General features: G+C 39.2%; 2 protein-coding genes across 2 annotated transcripts; both read right to left on the bottom strand.

Annotated features, from left to right (window-relative positions):
- Positions 1–3955: 3955 nt before the first annotated feature.
- Positions 3956–6356, bottom strand: LOC128216971 (heat shock protein 70 B2-like). The gene has a single exon (XM_052923735.1). It carries the CDS (start codon positions 6225–6227, stop codon positions 4296–4298), a length of 1932 nt encoding a protein of 643 aa, XP_052779695.1. The 5' UTR covers positions 6228–6356; the 3' UTR covers positions 3956–4295.
- Positions 6357–22609: 16253 nt separating this feature from the next.
- On the bottom strand, positions 22610–24997 carry LOC128216972 (heat shock protein 70 B2-like). Its single transcript, XM_052923737.1, has one exon. The coding sequence runs from the start codon at positions 24862–24864 to the stop codon at positions 22933–22935; it is 1932 nt and encodes a 643-aa protein (XP_052779697.1). The 5' UTR covers positions 24865–24997; the 3' UTR covers positions 22610–22932.
- Between the last annotated feature and the right edge of the window lie 112 nt (positions 24998–25109).

Consider the following 25109-nt stretch of genomic DNA (forward strand, 5'->3'; position numbering starts at 1 on the left):
GTTTTTCATATTCAATTCTTAACGATAAAGAATGTGACTTGTACTAATTGAAGGTCGATTTCATAGGCCAGAAACTCAATTTTAAGTTGTGATACTGTAATGGTTAACCTACACGTGTATAGGCTTTTAATGCCAACAAGTTGCCTTATGTAAACTCAATCTGGGACCAATAATCAAGCTCCCAGACTTCACGAAGACAACATCTTGTTCACGTATCAAAGCTTGTTTGCGCGATTTGGAGCTTTTTCATTATCACCATATTGCAGTGTTAGTATTATCAGGTGTTCATCAACATGTCTTGTAACTCCTAAGCCATGGTCTTAATATGTTTTGCGAATATTTTAGTCTTCGTTTTTTAAGCATGGTAGACACAGAGGGGGGACTTGTTCGGCGTCGTCGGTTAAGTAAAATGTTTTATGAATACCGGCCAAGAGTTCAGTAAAGTTAACAGTCGCCCATGTTAGGTAACAAAATCAAACTGTTTTGATCAGTATCCCTGTTATGTTGCATCGAAGCGCATACTAAACTGCAAGCGGGAACCAAGTCGCAAACGTTAGTGGCAAGGTTATTCATAACGTATCTAAAGTCATAACTTTTAATTAGTCATTTTTCCAAATATATTTTTGTAAATTTAAAAAAAAATACTACAGGCGATATCATAAAAGTATGTACATAACATAAGATTGATATATAATATCATATGACCGGTGAAATACATAACTTAGAAGGTTATGAAGAAGAAGGTTTCTTTCACATCCAATAAGCCATGAGGACAAACACAACACATGTATTTACGAATATTTACAATGGTACTTACACATACATGTTTAGGAGAAGGCACACAATATTTGCTTTGAAGAAAATATTATTACTTATCATTGTAAGTAAGTTGTAAAACATTGTTATAGATATAACTGTTAATAATGCTTCCATTTCCAAGCTCTTTTAGTTGTTTGCATGCCTCGCTATTTTGTTATGTAAATATGTATAATGTACACAATGCGCATAAAATAGGAAAAGAAAATTCAGGAAAATAAACATTTAAAAGATTTATTGAGCATTGTAGTGTGTATCTATTAGTTAAATTTTGCCCTAGATGTAACAGTGACACAACATGTATGTGAAGAGTTTACTGACGGGATTATACATTAACTTGGAAATTTGCATATATTTATGATATAACGTCTTTTAAGAGGTAGGCGGATTCTGAAGGCCGGAAGAAGCTTCTGCCGTTGGCGGATGCAGAAGGTCGGAAGTAGCTTCTGATCAATGTTATTTAATTGATTAATACAAATGTATTGGTAAACGCATAGTAAGACATGGATGATTACAAAATGATCTTTTGAAGTGTTCTTCGTTCATTGGTCAGTCTCGTGAGTCACCGCCGCACATGCTTTGGCGTGATTCTTCATTCTTGGATACGTTGAGCCGACGGTTGCCGTCCATGACCAATTATCGTAGTCGAGATCGCACGAGAGGAAAGCGCCAGGCTGCTCAGACGCTTGCTTCTCCTTGATGTCCTCGATAATTCGGAAGTACGTGACTGGCGTGCGCGACCTTCATGTGCCTGAGACACCACGATGTTGTAGACTTCAATCCGCATCTCATCAGCGCGTGAGCGGAGCGCGGGGCTGCATGGCGCCACGATTGACAGGAGGTACAGACGACTCTCCTCAAACCAGAAGGCGAACACCGCGCCGTGGACGGCAACGACTAGCAGACGAGAACACAAAGCGCACGTTGCGAGAAACGCCCTGTCACTGAACAGTCCCCAGTGCGTGGAGAGGACAGAAAACAGGGCTCCCATGAGCAGTGTGGGGTAGAACAAAAACAGGGTCGCCGATACGCGCGTATCCATGACGTCATTCGCGTATGTCTGGGGAAGTCCCATACGAGTTATTCTACGAATATGTTTGCATTTGTTGTTAATCAGTTCATACACGACCTGTACAAAGCACGCAGTCGCAGACGAGCAAATTGCGATATGAGCGCCCAGAACCAGCAAGGTTTTGTTTATGAAGCATGCGTCATAAATACCTGTCTTCAGGCAAACAACGAACCGGAACATGGCATATATCATCACTTCCGTTATAAGAATTCCTACAGTCGCACCAGCGGTGATATTACCCTTGTTGCTACAGGCAATGTATTTTAGCGGAAGCTTGAGGGCGATCAAACGCTCGAAGGCTATCAGTAATGTGACTGTGTTCACGAAAAGTAGCCCAAGACCGCCGACATCCCTGAAGTAGCCGTTTTCCGACGCCAGCAGCCACGGCTCCAAGCCGCTTCCGGCGACGACTGCGACATCAATCCCTAAGAGCACCCAGGCGAGTATCTTAAACGGTTCCGGAAGTTTGCTGGAGAATCGTAATGCGCATAATGCCATGACGAGCACGACCAATAACAGTGCGCATATTATCAGTAACACCATCTGATGGCTTCCGCTCATGGGAAATAGGACTTCAGCGTCGACGACCCCTGAGTCTTCATACGTCGGGATAACGTGTTGTCCATTGCTTGTCGAGCTTATGTTACTGGTATTCCCTGGTGTATTCGAAGCTGTAAATGAAAATTAACAGAAGTTTTGCAATTACATGTATAACACTCAAAGCGTATCACGTATGTTTTTTCGGTCATTTTAATTTGAAGAATGATTTCATCGCGCGTTAAATTCAGTATATAAGTAAATACATTCTTACCCATGTCGTCTAACCGCACCGCTGGTCAAGCTCGTATTCCTTGTTTGTTATATTATTTTCGCACAATGAAGCACGTGGCTTGTACAAGCGATTCTTGCTAAATACGTATTAGCAGTTTCCACCTTTTACGTAGATACGTTCTAAATATACTGTTACAGCTATTCGCGACCTTTTTGTTTTTAAAAAGGGCACATTATAGGTAATCAATAGATAAATGTATTTTTAATGCATTATAATGCTTCAGAAATATAAGCCTATGTAAATGGGTTTTTCCAATTAATAGCAACGTGGCCACAAATACCCCAGGTCAGAAAGCGCCAAACTATCGCTTATATGTTTATTCTTATCTATACAAAGGGTTTAATTAGAGTGAACTTTATACCGAATAAAATTTAACGAAAAAGCTAAGTTGCCTTAAAAGACGGCATGTTTTTGAATTTTACGTCCAAAATTGGTTAAAAAAACAACTAAACTTCCAATAACAATAACTAATATCTAAAGTGGATTTTTGGTCTTTTATTCGATTTGTTTGTAATTGGGAAAAAATATCTTTTTAAACGAAACGAAAATAGTATGGGTGACAAGACTTCGAAATTAAACATTACGGCCATTATACCATGATTATAAAATACATCAACATATGACATATTTGGCAGTTAAAACCTAATATACTTCAGTTAAACACAATTCCTTCATTTTCTGTCTGATTCATAATGTTCATATTCTTGAGAACCCCATACAATATATGCGCCCTGACCGTTCCCTTTTCTGCAACACTCTGCCCTTTTTAAACCTGGCTAAAACCAATACGCACTAACTCGTTTTCGGATAAAAAACGCAAGATCAATTGATTAACAAGGTCACCTGGACTTTCACTTATGTGATGGCATTTTGACATCTTAAAAACGCATTGTAAACATCCCGTGATAATGCCAATTTCGCTACGAAGAAGCCGTAATTAAGTGACCAACTGCATTGTTAACGCCAATGCAAGTTGAGGTCTTCAAAAACGCTATTTGGGCAAAAATGAACATTTGCTGAAGGGTTCTAATTTATGGAATTTTAGTTTCAACACTCCAAAATGAATTGCCTCACTTTACTTCGTCATCAAAAAGTGCATTTTACCAAAACATGGGCAAACCTTAATTGCGTGTTTCTGGGGCACGACTAAGGTAGTTTATTGAATCGTAGTCCTGGGCTTGTACCAATTGCTTGTTTCAATAACTTATCTAGAAGATTCACATAAGAAAAATATATAATTTTCAGGATTTATTTCCAACAATTTTAACAATTATATAAAAATGAACACATTGGATTTCCATAAAAAAATAACAATACATGATATTCTATGTACAGTATTAACAAAACTTTTTACAAGCAATGTTTGCAAAATCAATTAAAATATAAGCAAGTTATACTGATATGACTTTTTCAACGAATACAATTGTTTTTATGATCACTTTCGATGAACAACCTTTAATGAAACATTCTCACAAAAAATACTTTATACTTGTTTACATTTCGTATACTGTACTATGGCTTAATGTAAGCAATCAGCATACACGTAATTTGCAGTCTTTCAGCTTGTTTTAATATCTAGTCCATCTCTTCCACAGTAGGTCCCTGGTATCCGCCGGCTGGTTGACTTCCGGGGGTAGGACCACTTCCGGACGGTCTTGGCTTTTGGCCGCCATGGAGTTTCACCATTACAGGGGAGCACTGTTTCTGTAACTCGTCCAATCTGTGTTCAAACTCTTCCTTGTCCGCGAGTGAGTTACTGTCCATCCATTTCATACACTCGTCACACAGCCCGGTGACCTTGGTCTTGTCCTCAGCTGATACCTTACTCTCGTCCGCTTCTGAAACTGCCTGTTTTACACTGAACATGTAGTTTTCCAGTTTATTGCGAGCCTCAATTCTCTGGCGCTGTTTTTCATCTTCTTCTCTGTATTTTTCAGCGTCATTTACCATTCGTTCGATATCAGCTTTGGAGAGGCGACCGCTGTCGTTGGTGATTGTAATGTTGTTACGTTTCTTGGTGCTTTTGTCTTCAGCTGAAACGTTCATAATGCCGTTAGCGTCGATGTCGAACGTCACTTCAATTTGTGGGACGCCCCTTGGCGCGGGCGGGATACCAGTAAGGTCAAAGCGTCCGAGCAGGTTGTTGTCTTTCGTCATGGCTCGCTCGCCTTCGTAAACCTGGATGGTTACCGCCGGCTGATTGTCGGAGTACGTCGTGAACGTTTGTGTTGCTTTAGTCGGAATCTTGGTGTTCCGCTCGATTATTTTCGTCATGACGCCGCCGGCCGTTTCGATACCAAGGGAGAGTGGTGTCACGTCCACAAGAAGCACATCCTTGATAGCGTCTGACTTGTCCCCGGACAAGATTGCAGCTTGGACGGCGGCACCATACGCGACTGCTTCGTCTGGGTTAATGGATTTGTTCAACTCCTTGCCGTTCATGAAGTCTTTCAGCAGCTTCTGTATCCTGGGGATGCGCGTAGAGCCGCCGACGAGAACCACCTCGTGAATCTTGGATTTGTCCAGCTTGGCGTCTCGGAGCGCCTTCTCCACCGGTTCCATTGTTGAACGGAACAGGTCGGCGCACAGCTCCTCAAACCGCGCACGGGAAATTTTGGTGTAGAAGTCAACCCCGTCAAACAGGGAGTCAATCTCGATACTGGCTTCTGTACTACTGGAAAGAGTCCTCTTAGCGCGTTCACAGGCGGTTCTCAGACGGCGAATGCTTCTGTTATTCTTGCTAATGTCCTTGCCGTTTTTCCGCTTGAACTCTTGTATGAAGTGGTTCACCATCCTGTTATCGAAGTCCTCGCCTCCAAGATGTGTGTCGCCGGCCGTTGATCGAACCTCGAACAGTGAACCCTCGTCGATGGTAAGAATTGAGACGTCAAACGTGCCACCACCAAGGTCAAAGATCAGCACGTTCTTTTCGCCGCCCAAGTTTTTATCAAGTCCGTACGCAAGAGCGGCGGCTGTGGGTTCATTAATAATTCTCATTACGTTAAGTCCCGCAATCGCGCCTGCGTCCTTTGTGGCGCGTCTTTGTGCATCGTTGAAATACGCTGGCACTGTGACGACGGCGTTCGTTACCTTTTTACCAAGGTACGCTTCCGCAGTCTCCCTCATCTTAGTAAGCACCATCGAGCTAATTTCTTCCGGCGCGAACGTTTTCGTCTCCCCTTTAAACTCCGCCTGGATTTTTGGTTTGCCTCCAGCGTTGATGACTTTGAACGGCCAGTGCTTCATGTCACTTTGGACACTTGAGTCAGTGAAATCCCGGCCGATCAAGCGCTTTGCATCGAAGATCGTGTTCTGCGGGTTCATGGCCGCCTGGTTTTTGGCGGCGTCCCCGATCAGCCGCTCGGAGTCCGTAAATGCAACATAGCTGGGCGTCGTCCGATTACCCTGATCGTTGGCGATGATCTCCACTTTCCCGTGCTGGAACACACCAACGCACGAGTAAGTCGTGCCCAAGTCAATTCCGATTGCTTGACCATTTGCACTCATTTTTCCTCTTGTTTAGTTTTTTGTCGATATGTATTTGATAAAATAGTCAGTAACTTTTTTATAAGTATATAAGTAACGTTTAGAAGTTTCCTTGTGTTATTCTATTTCGTCTTTCTCACTCTCTTAAATTTGTATTTATGCCGAGCTTCGGAGTCGCGCGGGCTTATATAGTCGAATAAGAAGTTTCTGCGCTTTTCATGAAAGTTCGTTCTAAAAATAACACTCCATCTCGCACATGTAGGAATATTCTAGATCAAAGGGAGGTAACTGTGACAGCAATTGCCGCTATAAATTCAATTGAGATCAATTGAACTGATCCTTTGAGTGAATATTTCTTGAAATAATTAATACAAAATTATGGTATTTCTTTGTTTATTACAAAACACATACAATAAAGACAAATATACATCAGTATATCAATATAATTCAGCAATACTATTTTATCACTACGGTAGCTTGTTTTATAAAAGCCAATCAAACTCGTTGTTACAAATATACGTTTGGCACATGAATCAAAATGGAGGACAAAAAGAGATCCCCCATGTGAAATGTCTTTGTAGCTTAATTGTTCTCGCGACATCAAGTGGCAGTCACAATAATAAGCAATAATGGCAAATGCTGCTCATAAATTTCAGGAAAAAGGCAGAACTGGTGAAGTTATATTGTCAGAAGCACTAACATTTGATGGTTTATTTTTGTCTAGAAAACAAGTGCTGAATGGATTGAAAACGTATGCACCGATCCAGTTGAATGACAGGGGATAGGTAAGATTAAATAAAAAGACTAGTTAAGTTTATAAGAAATCCCTAGTCCAAATAATTGTATGTTGACCGAAGTTTTTTAAGCTTTTTGATATAGCAAATCCTTCAGGTACTAATTGTTTTGTACCTAAAGTGGGTAGTTATTCCGATCAGGATTCTGTGTAAAAGAATATTGCGTCTTTAAAATATAATAAAAACAAGAAATGTTACCAGATAATGTTATTATGTCTCCCCCTCTCTGGGGGAGACATATTGTTTTTGCCCTGTCCGTCAGTCCGGTAGTCCGTCAGTCCGTCCGTACGTCACACTTCGTTTCCGATCAATAACTGGAAAACCGCATGACCTAGGATCACCAAACTTGGTAGGGAGGTTGGTCGTGAGGTGTAGAGGATCCCTATTGTTTTTGGGGTCACTAGGTCAAAGGTCAAGGTCGCGGCGACCCCCAATATAAAAAACATTTCTGCTCAAAATCTTGAGAACGGTTTGACCTAGGTTCACCAAACTTGGTAGGGAGGTTGGTCATGAGGTGTAGAAGATCCCTATTGTTTTTGGGGTCACTAGGTCAAAGGTCAAGGTCGCGGCGACCCCCAATGTAAAAAACATTTCCGCTCAATATCTTGAGAATGGTTTGACCTAGGTTCACCAAACTTGGTAGGGAGGTTGATCATGAGGTTTAGAAAACTCCTATATTTTGGGGGGTCACAAGGTCAAAGGTCAACGTCGCTGTGACCTCTAATGTAAAAAAATATTTCCGTGCAATATCAGGAGAATGCTTTGATCTAGGTTCACCAAACTTTGAAGTGAGGTTGGTCATGATGTCTAGATGATCCCAATTGTTTTGGGGGTAACAAGGTCAATAGTCAAGGTCGTGGTGACCTTCCATGTAAAAATCATTTGCGTGTAATATCTTTCACATATGTTTACCAAAAATTGTAGAGATGTTACTCGGGTGTACAAGACCCGCATTGTTTTTGAGGTCACTATGTCAGAGGTGAAGGTCACAGACACCTGAACATAAGAAAAGGTTTCCGATCAATAAGTGGAGTTCCTATTGCCTTTGAGTCTTGAACTTTTGCATGCTGGTAGGTCTTCTTGGGCAGATGATCCGTATTGATTTTGGGGTCACTGGGTCCAAAAAGAGAGTGATGATGAAAAAACAGTTTCCAATCAATAACTTAAGTTCTGCTTTACCTGGAGTCTCCAAACTTTGCATGCTTGTAAGGGTCATGCAGTAGTTGGGGTCACTGGGTCAAAGGTCAAGTCCACAAGGGCTTGAAGATGAAAACCGTTTCCGATCAATAACTGGCGTCTCATTTCAACTTTCGTGCATTTTGTTTATTTTGTTTTTTGTCCATAAAAGACCTGCCGTTTTTTCCCTGAGAAACAGCAGCACTTGAAGGCCTTTGCATTTTTATGGTAAGTGTCTGTTTACTAAGCCTTCGGGGGAGACATGCGCTTTTCTCAAAAGCCCATTCTAGTTTTATATTAGTTCCGTACATAAAAAATAAATATCCAAAGAATAATTATGAGTTTGATGGGTTTTTCTTCATTTCATTTTGTCAAAACATAATGATATTTACATGAAGGGCACCTGCAAGGCTACAGTTAACAGTTTTACAACAATTGGAACACTACGGCCATGGCCGAGTTGTTACGATTGTATTTACCTGGTCTATCTCGAACCTTGTTGGAGGTGGCCGAGTTATTACGATTGGGTTGAGTTGTAGTCCAATTGTACGTTTACAGATTTTTTTACTTTTTTTGATATGGCAAATCCTTCACATACAAATTGTTTAGTATCAAAAGTGGGTAGTTATTCCGATCAGATTCCGGGTTAAAACATTTAATATCTAAAAATTATCATAAAAACGAGATATTACCAGATTATGTTATTTTATATACCTTCCATCCATAAAAATGTCATATCCTACGAATAATTATGAGTTTGACGTGTTTTTTTTTCATTTCTTGCTGTCAAAACATAGCGATATATACATGAAGGGCACCTGCAAGGCTTCAGGGCACCATTTTTAAACAATCTGAATATTTCGGCCATGGCCGAGTTGTTACGATTGTATTTACGAGGTGTATCTCGAAGCTTGTCGGAGGTGGCCGGGTTATTACGATTGGGTCGAGTTGTTATGCTTGGCATAATTGTTGTCTGTGTCAGTCAACTTTCGTTTTATTGGAAAGGTAAATAATGTGTTTTATGCTTGGTTTTGCAAAATAACTTTTCACTTACATGGTAAAATATTAATATTTCCCGTGCCAAAAAAAGGTTTGCTAAAGCTAAGCTTAAAGCTGAGCTAAAAGCACAGCTAAAAGCTTAGCGGTATTGGCCCGAAAAAGCGCAGCTTTTTTTAATAAAAAACGCAACTTTTTGGGGAAAAAACAACACAGCTGCTGCGCTAAAGCTATGCTTTTTTGCCAAAATAGCTTAGCTAATTTCTTAAAAAAGCTCAGCTCTTGGTGATATTGGGCAAAATAGCTAAGCTATTTTTATGAAAAGCTCAGCTTTTTGGCGGTATTGGCCCAAAAGCTTAGCTTTTTCTAAAATAGCTAATTATGAAAAGCGCAGCTTTATGGCGGTATTGGCCCAAAAGCTTAGCTTTTTCTAAAATAGCTTAGCTAATTATGAAAAGCGCAGCTTTTTGGCGGTATTGGCCCAAAAGCTTAGCTTTTTCTAAAATAGCTTAGCTAATTATGAAAAGCGCAGCTTTTTGGCGGTATTGGCCCAAAAGCTTAGCTTTTTCTAAAATAGCTTAGCTAATTATGAAAAGCGCAGCTTTATGGCGGTATTGGCCCAAAAGCTTAGCTTTTTTTTAATATAGCTTATAAAGCTAATTATGAAAAGCACAGCTTTATGGCGGTATTGGCCTAAAAGCTTAGCTTTTTCTAAAATAGCTTAGCTAATTATGAAAAGCGCACCTTTATAGCGGTATTGGCCCAAAAGCTTAGCTTTTTCTAAAATAGCTTAGCTAATCATGAAAAGCGCAGCTTTATGGCAGAATTGGCCCAAAAGCTTAGCTTTTGGATGGGGCTGTGTTTTTTCTTCAAAATAGCTTAGCTAATTATGAAAAGCGCAGCTTTATGGCGGTGTTGGCCCAAAAGCTTAGCTTTATGATGAAGCTTTTCAAATAGCTTAGCTAATTTAGCGCAGCTTTTTAAAAAAACAACGTAGCTCCTATTTTCATAAAAAAATACCACAGGTGAAGAAAAGATTTTACAAAAAAACGCACTAAATACACACTTGAGTGTATCTAAAGTGCATTTTTTAACAAAAATATACGCTTTAAACAAAATTAAACAAAAAAAAATGCACCAAGTTTGTTTAAACCGCGTTATATAAATATATTGAACCATCAAAAATAGAACACATTTGAATAAATACATAGACATTTTGCTTTATTTGAATTTCCTAAACATGAGTTTGTGTTACATATATTTTTATTATTTCATATTTAATTTTACATGACACCTTGTAACTGGACATAATGTATTTACAGACAGACAAACAAGTACATATTTGTCAAATTTAGCAATAATAAAATAACCTTTTACTCAGTGGCAAAAATAATTGATAGAAAATCATAAAACTGTTAAAGCTACAAATTGGAAAATGACAAGTCTCAAGGATCTTTTGTTATATTTTTTGTCAAATCTAGAGATTCCTGACAGCTCTGGAATTAAACAGGGTATCATATTTTAAATATGTAATGACTTTATTAGTACTTAACTTAAATTGATTGACCCAATTTGGCCAGTTTCCAATAACTGGTAAGCCATGTGGCAGATGGCAGTTTTATGACCCCTCCAAAAACCAACACTGTAATCATTTGTATAGCATTAAAGGTGCTAGTGTGCATATGTATGGAAACATGGCAATTTCAGCTATATATGTTAATATGATATTAACATATATATAAGGCTGAAAACAAGTGCATCTTCATAGAGTTTTAAAACTATGTAAATCTACTATCTGGGACCAATAATCCTACATCCAGCTGCTATCTACAAAGCATTGTTATTTATTAAAATATGTGCACTAGATTGAAAGTTGATAAATAAAAGTCCCACAAGTAATCAAGTGTCATAACAGTGAAATTAACAACTGAAATAAAGAATACATACCATGACCTGAGTGCTTTCACATGTCAGTTTATCACAAATCATCCAATAGTGGTATGTCATGTTTCTAATCATAGTTCATATTTATCTGATCTAATGATCATTATTTTACTTCACTAATCCCTTTACTATTAATTTGTTTTAATTGGTGTGAATTCATTTATTAATTAAAACATCATCATAATTCTTTTAATGAAATCCCAACAAAATGGCTACCAGTAGCTTTGATTTGAAATTGGCTCCCTAAATGCTGAGATTTAATTGGTCCTTGGTACAATCAGATAAGATCAGGCTTATCATGCATGTTGAAAAATTGGAAAGGAAATGACAAAGAATTTGGTAGTGGCATTACAAGAAATTTAAGGAATAATAATTCTATAAATGTTGTTATTACATGCAATTGATTATTGCCTATAAGTAAAATGTGTTCTTTTGATTTAAATGAAAAATATAATATATTTTTGATTTTTAAAATAATCGTTCTTTTTATTTTATTATTTTATTTTATTTTAGTTTGAAGGTATATTGATCAATAATAAAATGCTTATTTACTGGTTGGTTGATTCATTCATTCATTCATTCATTCATTCATTCATTCATTCATATTCTTATATTTATGTGTATATTTCATAAATGTTTACTTTATTACACAAAGATACTTCTTTTTTTACCTTAACTAAAGGATGCACTTCTTAGTAAAAAGATACACTTAAAATGCACTCTTTAATGACAGTAGATTATCAATAAAACTAAAGATACTTTTAAAAGAGATGCCAATAAAAAAAAAATGTATCTTTTGTTCCTGCCAAAATATTTATGCCAAAAACTACCGAAACTAGCTCTGAGTAGCAAAAAGTTTAAACATAAACCCAGTTTAATGGCACTGGTTAAATGCCAAAGACAGTCAAAAATTGTCTTATTTTAAATCGAATCAGCATGTACAGAGACAAAGAATAACTTGACCAACATGGATTCAATTTTAGTTTAAAATAAAAAATCCAAAATAGAATAATCAGGACCTGATGAGATGGGACACATTTTCAAAACAATTTAAAGGTATTTAGGAAAATGATATATTTTCAGACACCTGCGTTTTGAATATAAAAAAAAACACAGAAAAATATTTGGAATTTCTATTTTAATAACTGTGTTATAAATAAATAATAAAATTTTGAAAATGAATTTCACAATATAAACCTTTGTTTTTCTCCAAAACCTTAGTCTTTTGTTTGAAAAGCTTAGTCTTTTAAAGAAATACTAACCCAATTTTAATTTTGGAAAAGACGCAGCTTATATGAAAAAGACGCAGCTTTTCTAAGAGGCAATCTTTTACCTAGTCAAAAGACGCAGCTTTAACTAAGCTTTGATTTAAAAAACGCATCTTCATAAACAAAAAGCGCAGCTTAGAAGAAAAAACTCAGCTTTTAGAGAAAAGAACATAGCTTTTGTTCAGCTCTTTTTTTAAAAAGCGCAGCTTTGAAGAAAAAGCGCAGCTTTTTAGAGAAAAAAACATAGCTTTAGCTAAGCTATTATTAAAAAGCACAGCTTTTGCTAACCTTTCTATAAAAAACACAGCTTTTGCTAAGTTTTTTCAAAATAGCTTAGCTAAAAAAACACAGCTTTTTGAAAAGCATAGCTTTAGCTAAGCTAAAGCTGCGCTTTTTAGAAAGCTGAGCTTTTTTTGGCACGGGTAACCCATATGATCAATTTAAACCATAAAATGCTTCACTTAATACAATTTCAATATTTTTCAAAACACCCCCGGGTTTTGCACAAACCCGCTTAGACGTTTGGGATTGGAAGAATCCCGTATAACACGTCTATAATTTTAGACTAGGTCGAGTTGTTCCGCTTGGCATAGTTGTTTTCTGTGTCAGTCAACTTTCGTTTTATTGGAAAGGTAAATAATGTGTTTTATGCTTGTTTTGTGCAAAATAACTTTTCACTTACATGGTAAATTATGAGTATAAACCTTTATGATCAATTTAAACCATAAAATACTTATGCATTTTGTTACTCATCGATTTTTAAAACAATTGCGTTTCTATGATTTTAATCACTCACTTATTTATGCAAATACGCACCTTGTCTGTAACACTGAAGTATTTAACTTGCATATAAACAGACACTAATTTGCTGATACTTATTTTGTCAGAATTTTGTATAATCTTATAAGCTTAATCAAATTTCAATTGAGTTTTAAACACTATTTGGCAAAATTGTCTTTCATAAGTTTAAGAAATAATTTACAATGGAGCTCTAATTAAAACTTTTGATGATGTTTTATTATTAATACAAGAATTTTGTTCACAATTATTTATTGTCCAGCCCTCTAAAACGTGAATGAGGTGCTTTAAACCCAATGTCAAATGAGAAAATATTGATTTTTAGCTCGACTATTCGAAGAATACGGAGAGCTATACTACTCACCCAAGCGTCCGCGTCGGCGTCACACCTTGGTTAAGGTTTTGTGTGCAAACACACATAGGTAAATATCTCAGCAACTACTTGAGGTATTGCATTGATACTTTAAACAATGGTACTCAACCATCCAACCTACTTAATTAACCAAGTGAGATAACTCTAGTTTGCATTTAATGCAAATAATAGGCCTTTTTTATTTGACTTAGAAATTCTGGTTAAGGTTTTGCGTGCAAACACACATACATTTGTTAAGGTTAATATCTCAGCAACTACTTGATGTATTGCATTGAGACTTCATACAATGGTACTCAACCATCCAACCTAATTAAATTAACCAAGTTAGATAAATCTAGTTTGCATTTAATGCAAAATAATTGCACTTTATTATTCGACTTAGAAATTCTGGTTAAGGTTTTGCGTGCAAGCACACATAGGTTAATATCTCAGCACATCATGTGTTGCATTGAAATCTAATCTAACAGTGATCCATGCATGTTTTGCCAAAACTTTTCAATCCTTACACTAAAAAGCGGCAGAACAGTCGAGCGCGCTGTCACTTTGACAGCTCTTGTTTGTAATGTTCTCTGTTGTGTGAACCCAGAAATTAGAAATATTTACAGAAACTGCAAACTGTTTACTTTCATTTTAGTTTTTACTTGGTTGCCATAAAATAACATGACTTTTCTACACTTAATACAACATATATTATAATTGTTTCAAAAAAGATCATTGTTTCAAATGAAATTTATCCACCAATAATGCACAACCCCCCCTCCCCCACCCCAAGGTCCGGGGGGATGGTGGGGAAAATTAAACGTGTTTTACCTTCCAGATGGCGCCTGAAGTTCTGTGTGAAAGAGGTACTTTGTTTTTATGCCGAAAATAGCGGGGAATTGGTAGTGTCTTTGTGCTGGGAAATGTTGGTTCTACTAACAGCATTTGTTCGAGTTTTAGCCAAGCTTTTCCAGAAGTTGAGGTCTCTCGAGATATTTGAAAAAGTTGGCGCCTCATCCTGATTTTCTCCCAGTTCGAAAAAAGTCAGTTTCAAATAACAGGATGACCCCCGGATGCACGTGCCTTTGGCTGGCATTTTACCAGCAGTTTGTTGATGCAGTGCCAGGATTTTACCTGGGTTTGGCTGTACTTGAGTGTAAAATATTCACACACAGATGAGTAATGGTGATGATTAACCTTTCTACATTCTTTTGCATTCTAGATTGAGGGGTTTATTGCCCCAACCTGCTCATAGAAGACAGCCATATAGCATAGTAATAATTAAAGTTCTTTCTGTTGAGTGTTAAAAATTGCACAAAAATGATGAGAAATAGTGATTTTTAACCTTTTCACAATGTTTTTCAGGTAGATGGGATGGTGAGAAAGAATTTTAATACTTACAAAAGACAGATACAGCATAGTCATCATAATGGGTCATTCTACTTAAAGTGAAAAATTTCTACCCAAATATGATGAGAAATAGTGATGTTTAACCTTTTTACAATGTTGTTCAGGAAGATGGAATGGTGAGGAAGAAGAGTTTTATTACTGACAGAAGACAGATACAGCATAGTCATCATTATGGGTCCATCCTACTTTAGCGAAGAAAAAAATTATACCAAAATATGATGAGAACTAGTGCTGTTTAACCTTTTTACATTGTTTTTCAGGCAGATGGGATTGTAATAAAGGAGGGTTTTATTGCTCCACCCTGCTCACAGAAGAGAGACAGGGCACAGTCAAATGTATTGATCTCTCTCCCAGAGTGATTAAGGCATAACCATCAATTGATTCGAAATTGTGATGTTTAAGCTTTAAATCTGTTTTTTTTTCATACAGATGTGATGATCAGAGATGGTGCGGTTTATAGCCCCACCCTGCTGAATAAAGTTAGTCACAGACAGTAGTCGGCCAACAACGAAATGCTTCCGTGGCGTTGTATCCCTCCGTTGTAGTTCTTAAAAAATGTTTAGAACTCTCAACTTGCATATATATAGCGTTTGTGTACATTGAATGTACTTTCAAGTTTACACATGATTTATATTATATTTGACGACTAATGTGGTATTGAATGATATTTTGCAGGACCTCTTTCCTGGATGGATGGATTCAGAGATGACCCCATACTCAGAGATGGGGCCATGACTGTCACATGGACGTTTTAGATAATGACTGTAAAGAAATGATGATAACAGAAAGACAAAACAATCTTGATATGGTTTTCTGGTGTTAAATCAACAGACAAACTTGTCAAAGTGTTCATAATTTGTGGATAAATAGTATCAGAGCTGAAATCTTTTCTGCAATTTAATAATAGAGTTGTTAAATGGAGTAATTTTACATATAACAAAGAAGATAATTTCGTTGTGGACCAAGACCAACATCATTACATGGCAGAACTGTTGGGTCTTTCGCCAGAAGATAAAGGATAAGCAAAAACTGGAAGAGAAATGATAATCGTCAACATGGCTGTTCAGCTGAAATCAAAACAAAGATGCAGTGGGACTGGTTAATGACTTTCGAAGTGTTATTAGTGTAGTTGACATCAAAGACTGTGCTGGTACATGCTCACTGTCATTTATAATATGAAAGTTCGTTCCTAACGAGAGTTCCTAATTCAGTGCATGTACATGTGTAACTATTATCTGTCATTCTCTGTGGTTTGGTGTTATTTATATGTCAAAGCGGCATGGTGGATCATTTGAAAATTTTAATGTTTAAAGACCGACTGGTATGTTCAACAGATTTGAACTCAAACCTCATGGTTTTTAAGTTTTTAACATTTAATTCCTAACGATTTAGCGTGGAACTTGTACAGTCGAACCCCGTTTGCTCGAATTCCCATTGACTGGCGAAAATGCCTCGAACCTCAGAAAATTCTTGCAAATCGAGAATGCTTACCTTCTCATGAAGAAATCGGTTCTTTACACCCAGTTCGAGCCAAGCCAGTTCGAGCCAACGGCTATAGACTAATAGGTGATTTCATAGGCCGGAAATGCAGGTTATAACTTTTGATAGCGTAATGGTTAAAATACATGTCAATAAGCTCTGAATGGGAATAACTAAGTTTCTGTATGTAAACTACATATTAGACCAATAATCACATGGACCAATAATCAAACTCCCGGACTTCGTGTAGACTATATGTTGTTCACCTATAAAAGATTGTTTGTGCAAATCAGAGCTGTTTCATTATAACCATGTTTTGCAGTATATCAGTTTTTATGCCCCCCTTCGAAGAAGAGGGGTTTATTACTTTACACATGTCGGTCGGTCCGTAGGTAGACCAAAGCTTGTCCGAGTGATAACTCAACAATTCCTGGATGTATGGTAATCAAACTTGACATGAAGGTTGGGCCTGACCAGTAGATGACCCCTTTTGATTTTAGGGCTCACCGGGTCAAAGGTCAAAATCACAGTGACCTTTAATGGTAAACTAATTTTAAAGCTTGTCCGAGTGATAACTCAACAATGCCTAGACCTATTGTCATCAAACTTGATGGAAGTTGGGCCTGACAAGTAGATGACCCCTAATGTTTTGGGGGGTCATCGGGCCAAAGGTCAAGGTCAAAGTGACCTTGAATGGTAAAAGGTTGACCAAGTGATAACTCGACATTGCCTGCACCCATGGCCCTCACACTTGACTTCGAGGTTGTGCCTGACCAGTAGATGACCCCTATTGTTTTTGGGGGTCATTGGGCCAAAGGTCAAGTTCACAGTGACCTTGAATGGTAATAGGTTGTCTGAGTGATAACTTGACAATGCCTGCACCCATGGCCTGCAAACTTGACTTGGAGGTTGGGCCTGACCAGTAGATGACCCATATTGATTTTAGGGGTCAAAGTTAAAGGTCACAGTGAACTTGAAAGCAAACTCGACAATTCCTGGATCTATGGTCATCAAACTTGACATGAAGGTTGGGCCTGACCAGTAGATGACCCCTCTTGACTTTGGGGCTCATCGGGCCAAGGTCTAGGTCACAGTAACCTTTAACGCAAAAAAGTTAACAAATCTTCTCCCAGTGATACCTCAACAATGCCTGAACCTATGATCATCAAACTTGACATGGAAGTTGGGCCTGACCAGGAGATGACCCTTATTAATTTAAGGAGTCATTGGGTCAATTGTTCAAGTTAACAGTGACCTTGAACGCGAAAATGTTTCAAGTGATAATTCGACAATGCCTGCACCCATGGCCCTCAAACTTGACATTTAGATTTTTAGTGACCAGCTGATGACTCCTATGGATTTTGAGGTCATAGAGTCAAAGGTCTTGGTCATAACAAACTCTATCCTCAAACTTTGAATGGTCATAATCTTAAAACTGCCTCAACGGCATCCAATATCACTGACAAATCAGCTGTCATTTCGGTCCATGCATATTTCATTCAATTGTCCATATAATCCTGACAACATGGCGCTCAGGGAGGGGGGCATAATGTTTGACAAACATTTCTTATTCACTTATGTCTTGTAACTCTTAAGCCTTGGTCTTATTTTGTTTTGCCAATACTTTAGTCTTCGTTTTTTTGTGTCAACTGCGAAGCATGGCAGACCTAGAGGGGTGACTTGTTCGGTGTGGTCAGCGTTCGTTGCATCAGTTTCTGCGTGGTCATTCTTTCGTGCTAGATTAATTACTGTTGATACTGTTGAATGACTTGTGGTTCTCAAACTTGGTATGCACATTAGACATGGTCAGTGAATGACCTTTATTGATTTTGGGGTCAAAGATCAAGGCCATTGTGACATGAAGTAACGAGCGTTTTCGTTTCCGGTCAACAGCTTTTAAACTACTTGGCGTTGAGCCTTTAAACTTTGTATGCGGATCATATGTCACTGACAGAAAATAAGTTACTTTTCAAGGCCATCGAGACTAGAAACAGAGCAGTGAAATACACAACTAAGAAAATCAATATTTAATCAATATTTAGAAATTGGCATAAGATGTTTTACTGTTGGCAGGTATACCCATTGTCACAGATACATGTACAAGTGTAAGTTGTCGGTGATAGCATGTATAACAATGCGAAGTTATATGTTAAAAACTTAAAATACTATCATAACAGTAAATAATGCTTCCATTTCAAGCTTATTTAATTTCTTTACATGCCACGCTGTTTTGTTATGTAAATATACTTAATGCCCATAAAAAAGTAAATAAGGGAAAATAAACATTTCTATATGATTTATTGAACATTGTAGTGAAATTTTAATTATGCCCCCATTCGAAAAAAGGGGTGAAATATTGCTTTGCACATGTTGGTCGGTCGGTCCGTCGGTATACCAAAGCTTGTCCGAGTGATAACTCATCAATTCCTGGACGTATGGGCATCAAACTTGACATGAAGGGTTGACCTGACCAGTAGATGACCCTTATTGATTTTGGGGCTCATCAAATCAAAGGTCAAGGTCACAGTGACCTTAAATGGTAAAAGGTTGTCATAGCATGTCCGAGTGATAACTCAACAGTACCTAAACCTATGGTCATCAAACTTGAAATGGAGGCTGGACCTGACCAGTAGATGACTCCTTTTGATTTTAGGGGGACCTGACCAGTAGAGGACTCCTTTTGATTTTAGGGGTCAAAGGATAAGGTCATAGTGACCTTGAATGCTAAGGGTTGTCCGAGTGATAACTCGACAATGCCTGCACCCATGGCCCTAAAACTTGACTTGGGGATTGGGCCTGACCAGTAGATGACCCCTTTTGATTTTAGGGGTCATCGGGTCAAGGTCATGGTCACAGTGACCTTGATCTCAAAAAGGTTGTCTGTGTGATAACTCGACAATGCCTGAACCAATGGCCCATCAAACTTGACATTTAGGTTGGGGTGACCGGTTGATGACCCATATGGATTTTGGGGTCATAGAGTCAAAAGTCAAGGTCAAAACTCATATTCTTCATCAAAATTTACGTCATATTTACTTTTTACCTGCTGAACAGAGGGTACATTTTTATCTGCGAATATCAGTCTCCATCTGCACATGATTAAAAAAAATGTACCTAATATCCTGACACTTTGAATGGTCATAATCTTAAAACTGCCTCAAAGGCAGCCAATGTCAATTACAAATCAGCTGTCATTTCGTTCCATGCAAATTTCATTTAGTTGTCCAAATAATCCTGATAACATGGCGCGAAGGGGGCGGGGAATAATGTTTGACAAACATCTGTTGCTTAGTACAATTTTGCCCCCAAAAGTAACATGGACTCAACATAACATCCATGTACATGCATGTATGTAGAATTGACAGGAGTATATATTAACTCGGAACTTTTGCATTTTAACGATAACACAGAGTCTAATAAAGTTGAATGCTGAAGGTCGGAAGTAGCTTTTTGTCATAGTAATGGAATTGATTCATTTAAACGGTTTGCTAAACACATAGTAAGACACGGATCATTACACAAACTGCTCCGTGGAGATTTCTTCGTTCATTGATCAGTCTCTTGAGTCATCGCCGCACATGCGTTGGCCGGATTCATCATTCCTGGATACGGTGACCCGACGGTTGCCGTCCATTACCTACTATCGTGGTCGAGATCGCGCGAGAGGAAAGCGCCAGGCTGCTCAGACGCTTGCTTCCCCTCGATAAATCGGAAGTACGTGACTGGCGTGCGCGACCTTTATTTGCCTGAGACACCACGATGTTGTGTACTTCAATCTGCATCTCATCAGCGCGCGAGCGGAGCGCGGGGCTGCATGGCGCCATGATTGACAGGAGGTACAGCCGACTTTCCTCAAACCAGAAGGCGAACACCGCACCGTGGACGGCAACGACTAGTAGACGAGAGCACAAAGCGCACGTTGCGAGAAACGCCGCGTCACTGAACAGTCCCCAGTGCGTGGAGAGGACAGAAAATAGGGCTCCCATGAGCAGCGCGGGGTAGAACAAAAACAGGGTCGCCGATACGCGCGTATCCATGACGTCATTCGCGTATGTCTGGGGAAGTCCCATACGAGTTATTCTACGAATATGTTTGCATTTGTTGTTAATTAGCTCATACACGACCTGTACAAAGCACGCAGTCGCAGACGAGCAAATTGCGATCTGAGCGCCGAGAATCAGCAGGGTTTTATTTATGAAGCATGCGTCATAAGTACCTGTCTTCAGGCAAACTACGAACCGAAACATGATGTATATCATCACTTCCGTTATAAGAATTCCTATAGTCGCACCAGCGGTGTTATTCCCCTTGTTGTTACAGGCAATGTACTTGAGCGGAAGCTTGAGAGCGATCAGGCGCTCGAAGGCCATCAGTAATGTGACTGTGTTGACGAGAAGTAGCCCAAGATCGCCGACATCCCTGAAGTAGCCGTTTTCTGTAGCCAGCAGCTACGGCTCGAACCCGCTTCCAGCCACGACCGCGACATCAATCCCTAAGAGCACCCAGGCGAGTATCTTAAACGGTTCCGGAAGTTTGCTGGAGAATCGTAACGCGCATAACGCCATGACGAGCACGACCAGTAACAGTGTGCATATTATCAGTAACGCCATCTGATGGCGTCCGCTCATGGGAAATAGGACGTCAGCGTCGATGGCCTCTGAGTCGGAATAACGTCTTTATCATTGCTTGTCGAGCGTATGTTACTGGTATTCCCTGGTATATCTGAGTCTGTAATAACAAATAACCTGTATTTTGCCTTTTTAAAAATCAAAGCGTATTTAATATGTTTTTTCGCTTATTTTGATTTTAAGAATGATTTCATCGTGTGTTTAATTAAGTTTATAAGTAAAAACAAACTTACCCATGTCGTCTTACCGTAGGGCTGGTCAAGTTCGTATTCCTTATGGTATTTATTGTTTTCACACAATGAAGCACGTGACTTGTAAAGGCGATTCTTGCTAAATACGTATTAGCAGTTTCTACCTTTTACGAAGGTACCTTCCAAATATACTGTAACATCTATTCGCGACATGTTTTGCCTTTAAAAGGGGCACATTATAGGTAATCAATAGATAGATGCATTGATTTATTAATGAACTATAATGCTTTAAAAATATAAGCCTTTATAAATGGGGTTTTCCGATTAATAGCAACGTAGTCACAAACGCCCAGGTTCAGAAAGCGCCAAAATATCGCTAATATGTTGTATCTAAGGGTGTATTTAATGTGTAGAGAAATAAAGTATACCGAATAAAATATATTGAATAAGCTAAGCTGCCTTAAAAGACGGCATTTTGTTTTTAAATCTACGTCTGAAATCGGCTGGAAAACCCCACAAGTGAACCTTCAATAACAATAACTTTATCTAAAGTGGAGTTTTGCTATTTTTATGTTTGTAATTGGGAAAGATACTTTTTCAAATGATACGAAAGTAGTATGGGGTCACCAGACTTTGAAATTGAACATTACGGTCATTATACCATGATTTTACAATACATAGACATATAACATATTCGGCAGTTAAAACCTAGAGTACTTTAGTTAAACACAATCCCTTCATTTTCTGCCTTATTCATAATGAACAAATTCTTTATAACGCGATACGACATATGCGTCCTGTCTTGACCCATTTTCTGTAGCACATTGTCCTAAACCTGGCTTAACCCTTATGCACAAACTCATTTCAGAGAAATAAAACATGATCAATAGTTTAAACATGTCGATAATTGCGAGTTCTATTACGCATGACACACTTTAAATAACGCAATACACAAAGAGGCTGCGAATCCACAAGACCACCAGGACGTTAATTAACTTATGTGATGGTATTTTGACATCCTAAAAATGCATTGTTAACATCCCGTGATAATGCCAATTACGCTACGAAGAAGCCGTAATTAAGTGACCAATTGCGTTGTCAACGCCAATGCAAGTTGTGGTCTTCAAAAACGCTACTTGAGCAAAATGAACATTTGCTAAAGGTTTCCAGTTTATGTTTTAACACTACAAAATGAATTGCCACACTTTTACTTCGTCATCGAAAAGTGCATTTTACCAAAACATGGGCAAACCGTTAATGAGTGTGTCTGGTTTACGACTAAGATACCTTATTGAATCGAGACCCTGGGCGTGTACCAATAACACGTTTCAATAACTCATTTAGAAGATTCACACACGCAAAATATATAATGTTCACGATTTATTTCCAACTATTTTAACAATTATTAATATGAACACATTGGATTTCTATAAAAATAACAAGATATGATACACTTTGTACAATATTAACACAACCATTTACAATAAAATTAGCAAAGCAATGTTTACAAATCAATTTACATTTAAGCAAGTTATACTGATATGACAATGTTCAACAAAATGTTTTTTAATCGACTAACAAACTTATATGAACATTCTCACAAAACTAGTATACATAGTGTAGTGTGTTATAGCTTAATTTCAGTTATCAACATGCGTGTAGCTCACAGTCTTTCAATTCATTTTTATATCTAGTCCATCTCTTCCACAGTAGGTCCCTGGTATCCGCCAGCTGGTTGACTTCCGGGGGAAGGGCCACTTCCGGACGGTCCTGGCTGTTGGCCGCCATGGAGTTTCACCATTACAGGGGAGCACTGTTTCTGTAACTCGTCCAATCTGTGTTCAAACTCTTCTTTGTCCGCGAGTGAGTTACTGTCCATCCATTTCATACACTCGTCACACAGCCCGGTGACCTTGGCCTTGTCCTCAGCTGACACCTTACCCTCGTCCGCTTCTGATACTGCCTGTTTCACACTGAACATGTAGTTTTCCAGTTTATTGCGAGCCTCAATTCTCTGACGCTGCTTTTCATCTTCTTCTCTGTATTTTTCAGCGTCATTTACCATTCTTTCGATATCAGCTTTGGAGAGGCGACCGCTGTCGTTGGTGATTGTAATGTTGTTACGTTTCTTGGTGCTTTTGTCTTCAGCTGAAACGTTCATAATGCCGTTAGCGTCGATGTCGAATGTCACTTCAATTTGTGGGACGCCCCTTGGCGCGGGCGGGATACCGGTAAGGTCAAAGCGTCCGAGGAGGTTGTTGTCTTTCGTCATGGCCCGCTCGCCTTCGTAAACCTGGATGGTTACCGCTGGCTGGTTGTCGGAGTACGTTGTGAACGTTTGTGTTGCTTTAGTCGGAATCTTGGTGTTCCGCTCGATTATTTTCGTCATGACGCCGCCGGCCGTTTCGATACCAAGGGAGAGTGGTGTCACGTCCACAAGAAGCACGTCCTTGATAGCGTCTGACTTGTCCCCGGATAAGATTGCAGCTTGGACGGCGGCACCATACGCGACTGCTTCGTCTGGGTTAATGGATTTGTTCAACTCCTTGCCGTTCATGAAGTCTTGCAGCAGCTTCTGTATCCTGGGGATGCGCGTAGACCCGCCGACGAGCACCACCTCGTGAATTTTGGTTTTGTCGAGCTTGGCGTCTCGGAGCGCCTTCTCCACCGGTTCCATTGTTGAACGGAACAGGTCGGCGCACAGCTCCTCAAACCGCGCACGGGAAATTTTGGTGTAGAAGTCAACCCCGTCAAACAGGGAGTCAATCTCGATACTGGCTTCTGTACTGCTGGAAAGTGTCCTCTTAGCGCGTTCACAGGCGGTTCTCAGACGGCGGATGCTTCTGTTATTCTTGCTGATGTCTTTGCCGTTTTTCCGCTTGAACTCTTGTATGAAGTGGTTCACCATCCTGTTATCGAAGTCCTCGCCTCCCAGATGTGTGTCGCCGGCCGTTGATCGAACCTCGAACAATGAACCCTCGTCGATGGTAAGAATGGAGACGTCAAACGTGCCACCACCGAGGTCAAAGATTAGCACGTTCTTTTCGCCGCCCAAGTTTTTATCAAGTCCGTACGCAAGAGCGGCGGCTGTAGGCTCATTGATAATTCTCATTACGTTAAGTCCCGCAATTGCGCCTGCGTCTTTGGTGGCTCGTCTTTGTGCATCGTTGAAATACGCTGGAACTGTGACGACGGCGTTCGTCACCTTTTTACCAAGGTACGCTTCCGCAGTCTCCCTCATCTTAGTAAGCACCATCGAGCTAATTTCTTCCGGCGCGAACGTTTTCGTCTCCCCTTTAAACTCCGCCTGGATTTTTGGTTTGCCTCCAGCGTTGATGACTTTGAACGGCCAGTGCTTCATGTCATTTTGAACACTTGAGTCGGTGAAATCCCGGCCGATCAAGCGCTTTGCATCGAAGATCGTGTTCTGCGGGTTCATGGCCGCCTGGTTTTGGGCGGCGTCCCCGATCAGCCGCTCGGAGTCCGTGAATGCAACATAGCTGGGCGTCGTCCGATTACCCTGATCGTTCGCGATGATTTCCACTTTCCCGTGCTGGAACACACCAACGCACGAGTAAGTCGTGCCCAAGTCAATTCCGATAGCTTGACCACTTGCACTCATTTTTCCTCGTTTTTTTTTTTTTTTTGTCGATGTATATTCGATAAAATAGTCAGTAACTTTTGTATAAGTATATAAGTAATGTTTAGAAGTTTCCTTGTATACTTCTATTTTGTCTTTCTTATTCTCTTGAATTTGTATTTATGCCGAGCCTCGGATTCGCGCGGCCTTATATAGTCGAATAAGAAGTTTCTGCGCCTTTCAGGAAAATTCGTTCTAAAAATAGTACATCGTCTCGCACATTTAAG

Source organism: Mya arenaria, chromosome 14 (genome assembly GCF_026914265.1).
Source record: "Mya arenaria isolate MELC-2E11 chromosome 14, ASM2691426v1".
NCBI classification, from domain to species: domain Eukaryota; kingdom Metazoa; phylum Mollusca; class Bivalvia; order Myida; family Myidae; genus Mya; species Mya arenaria.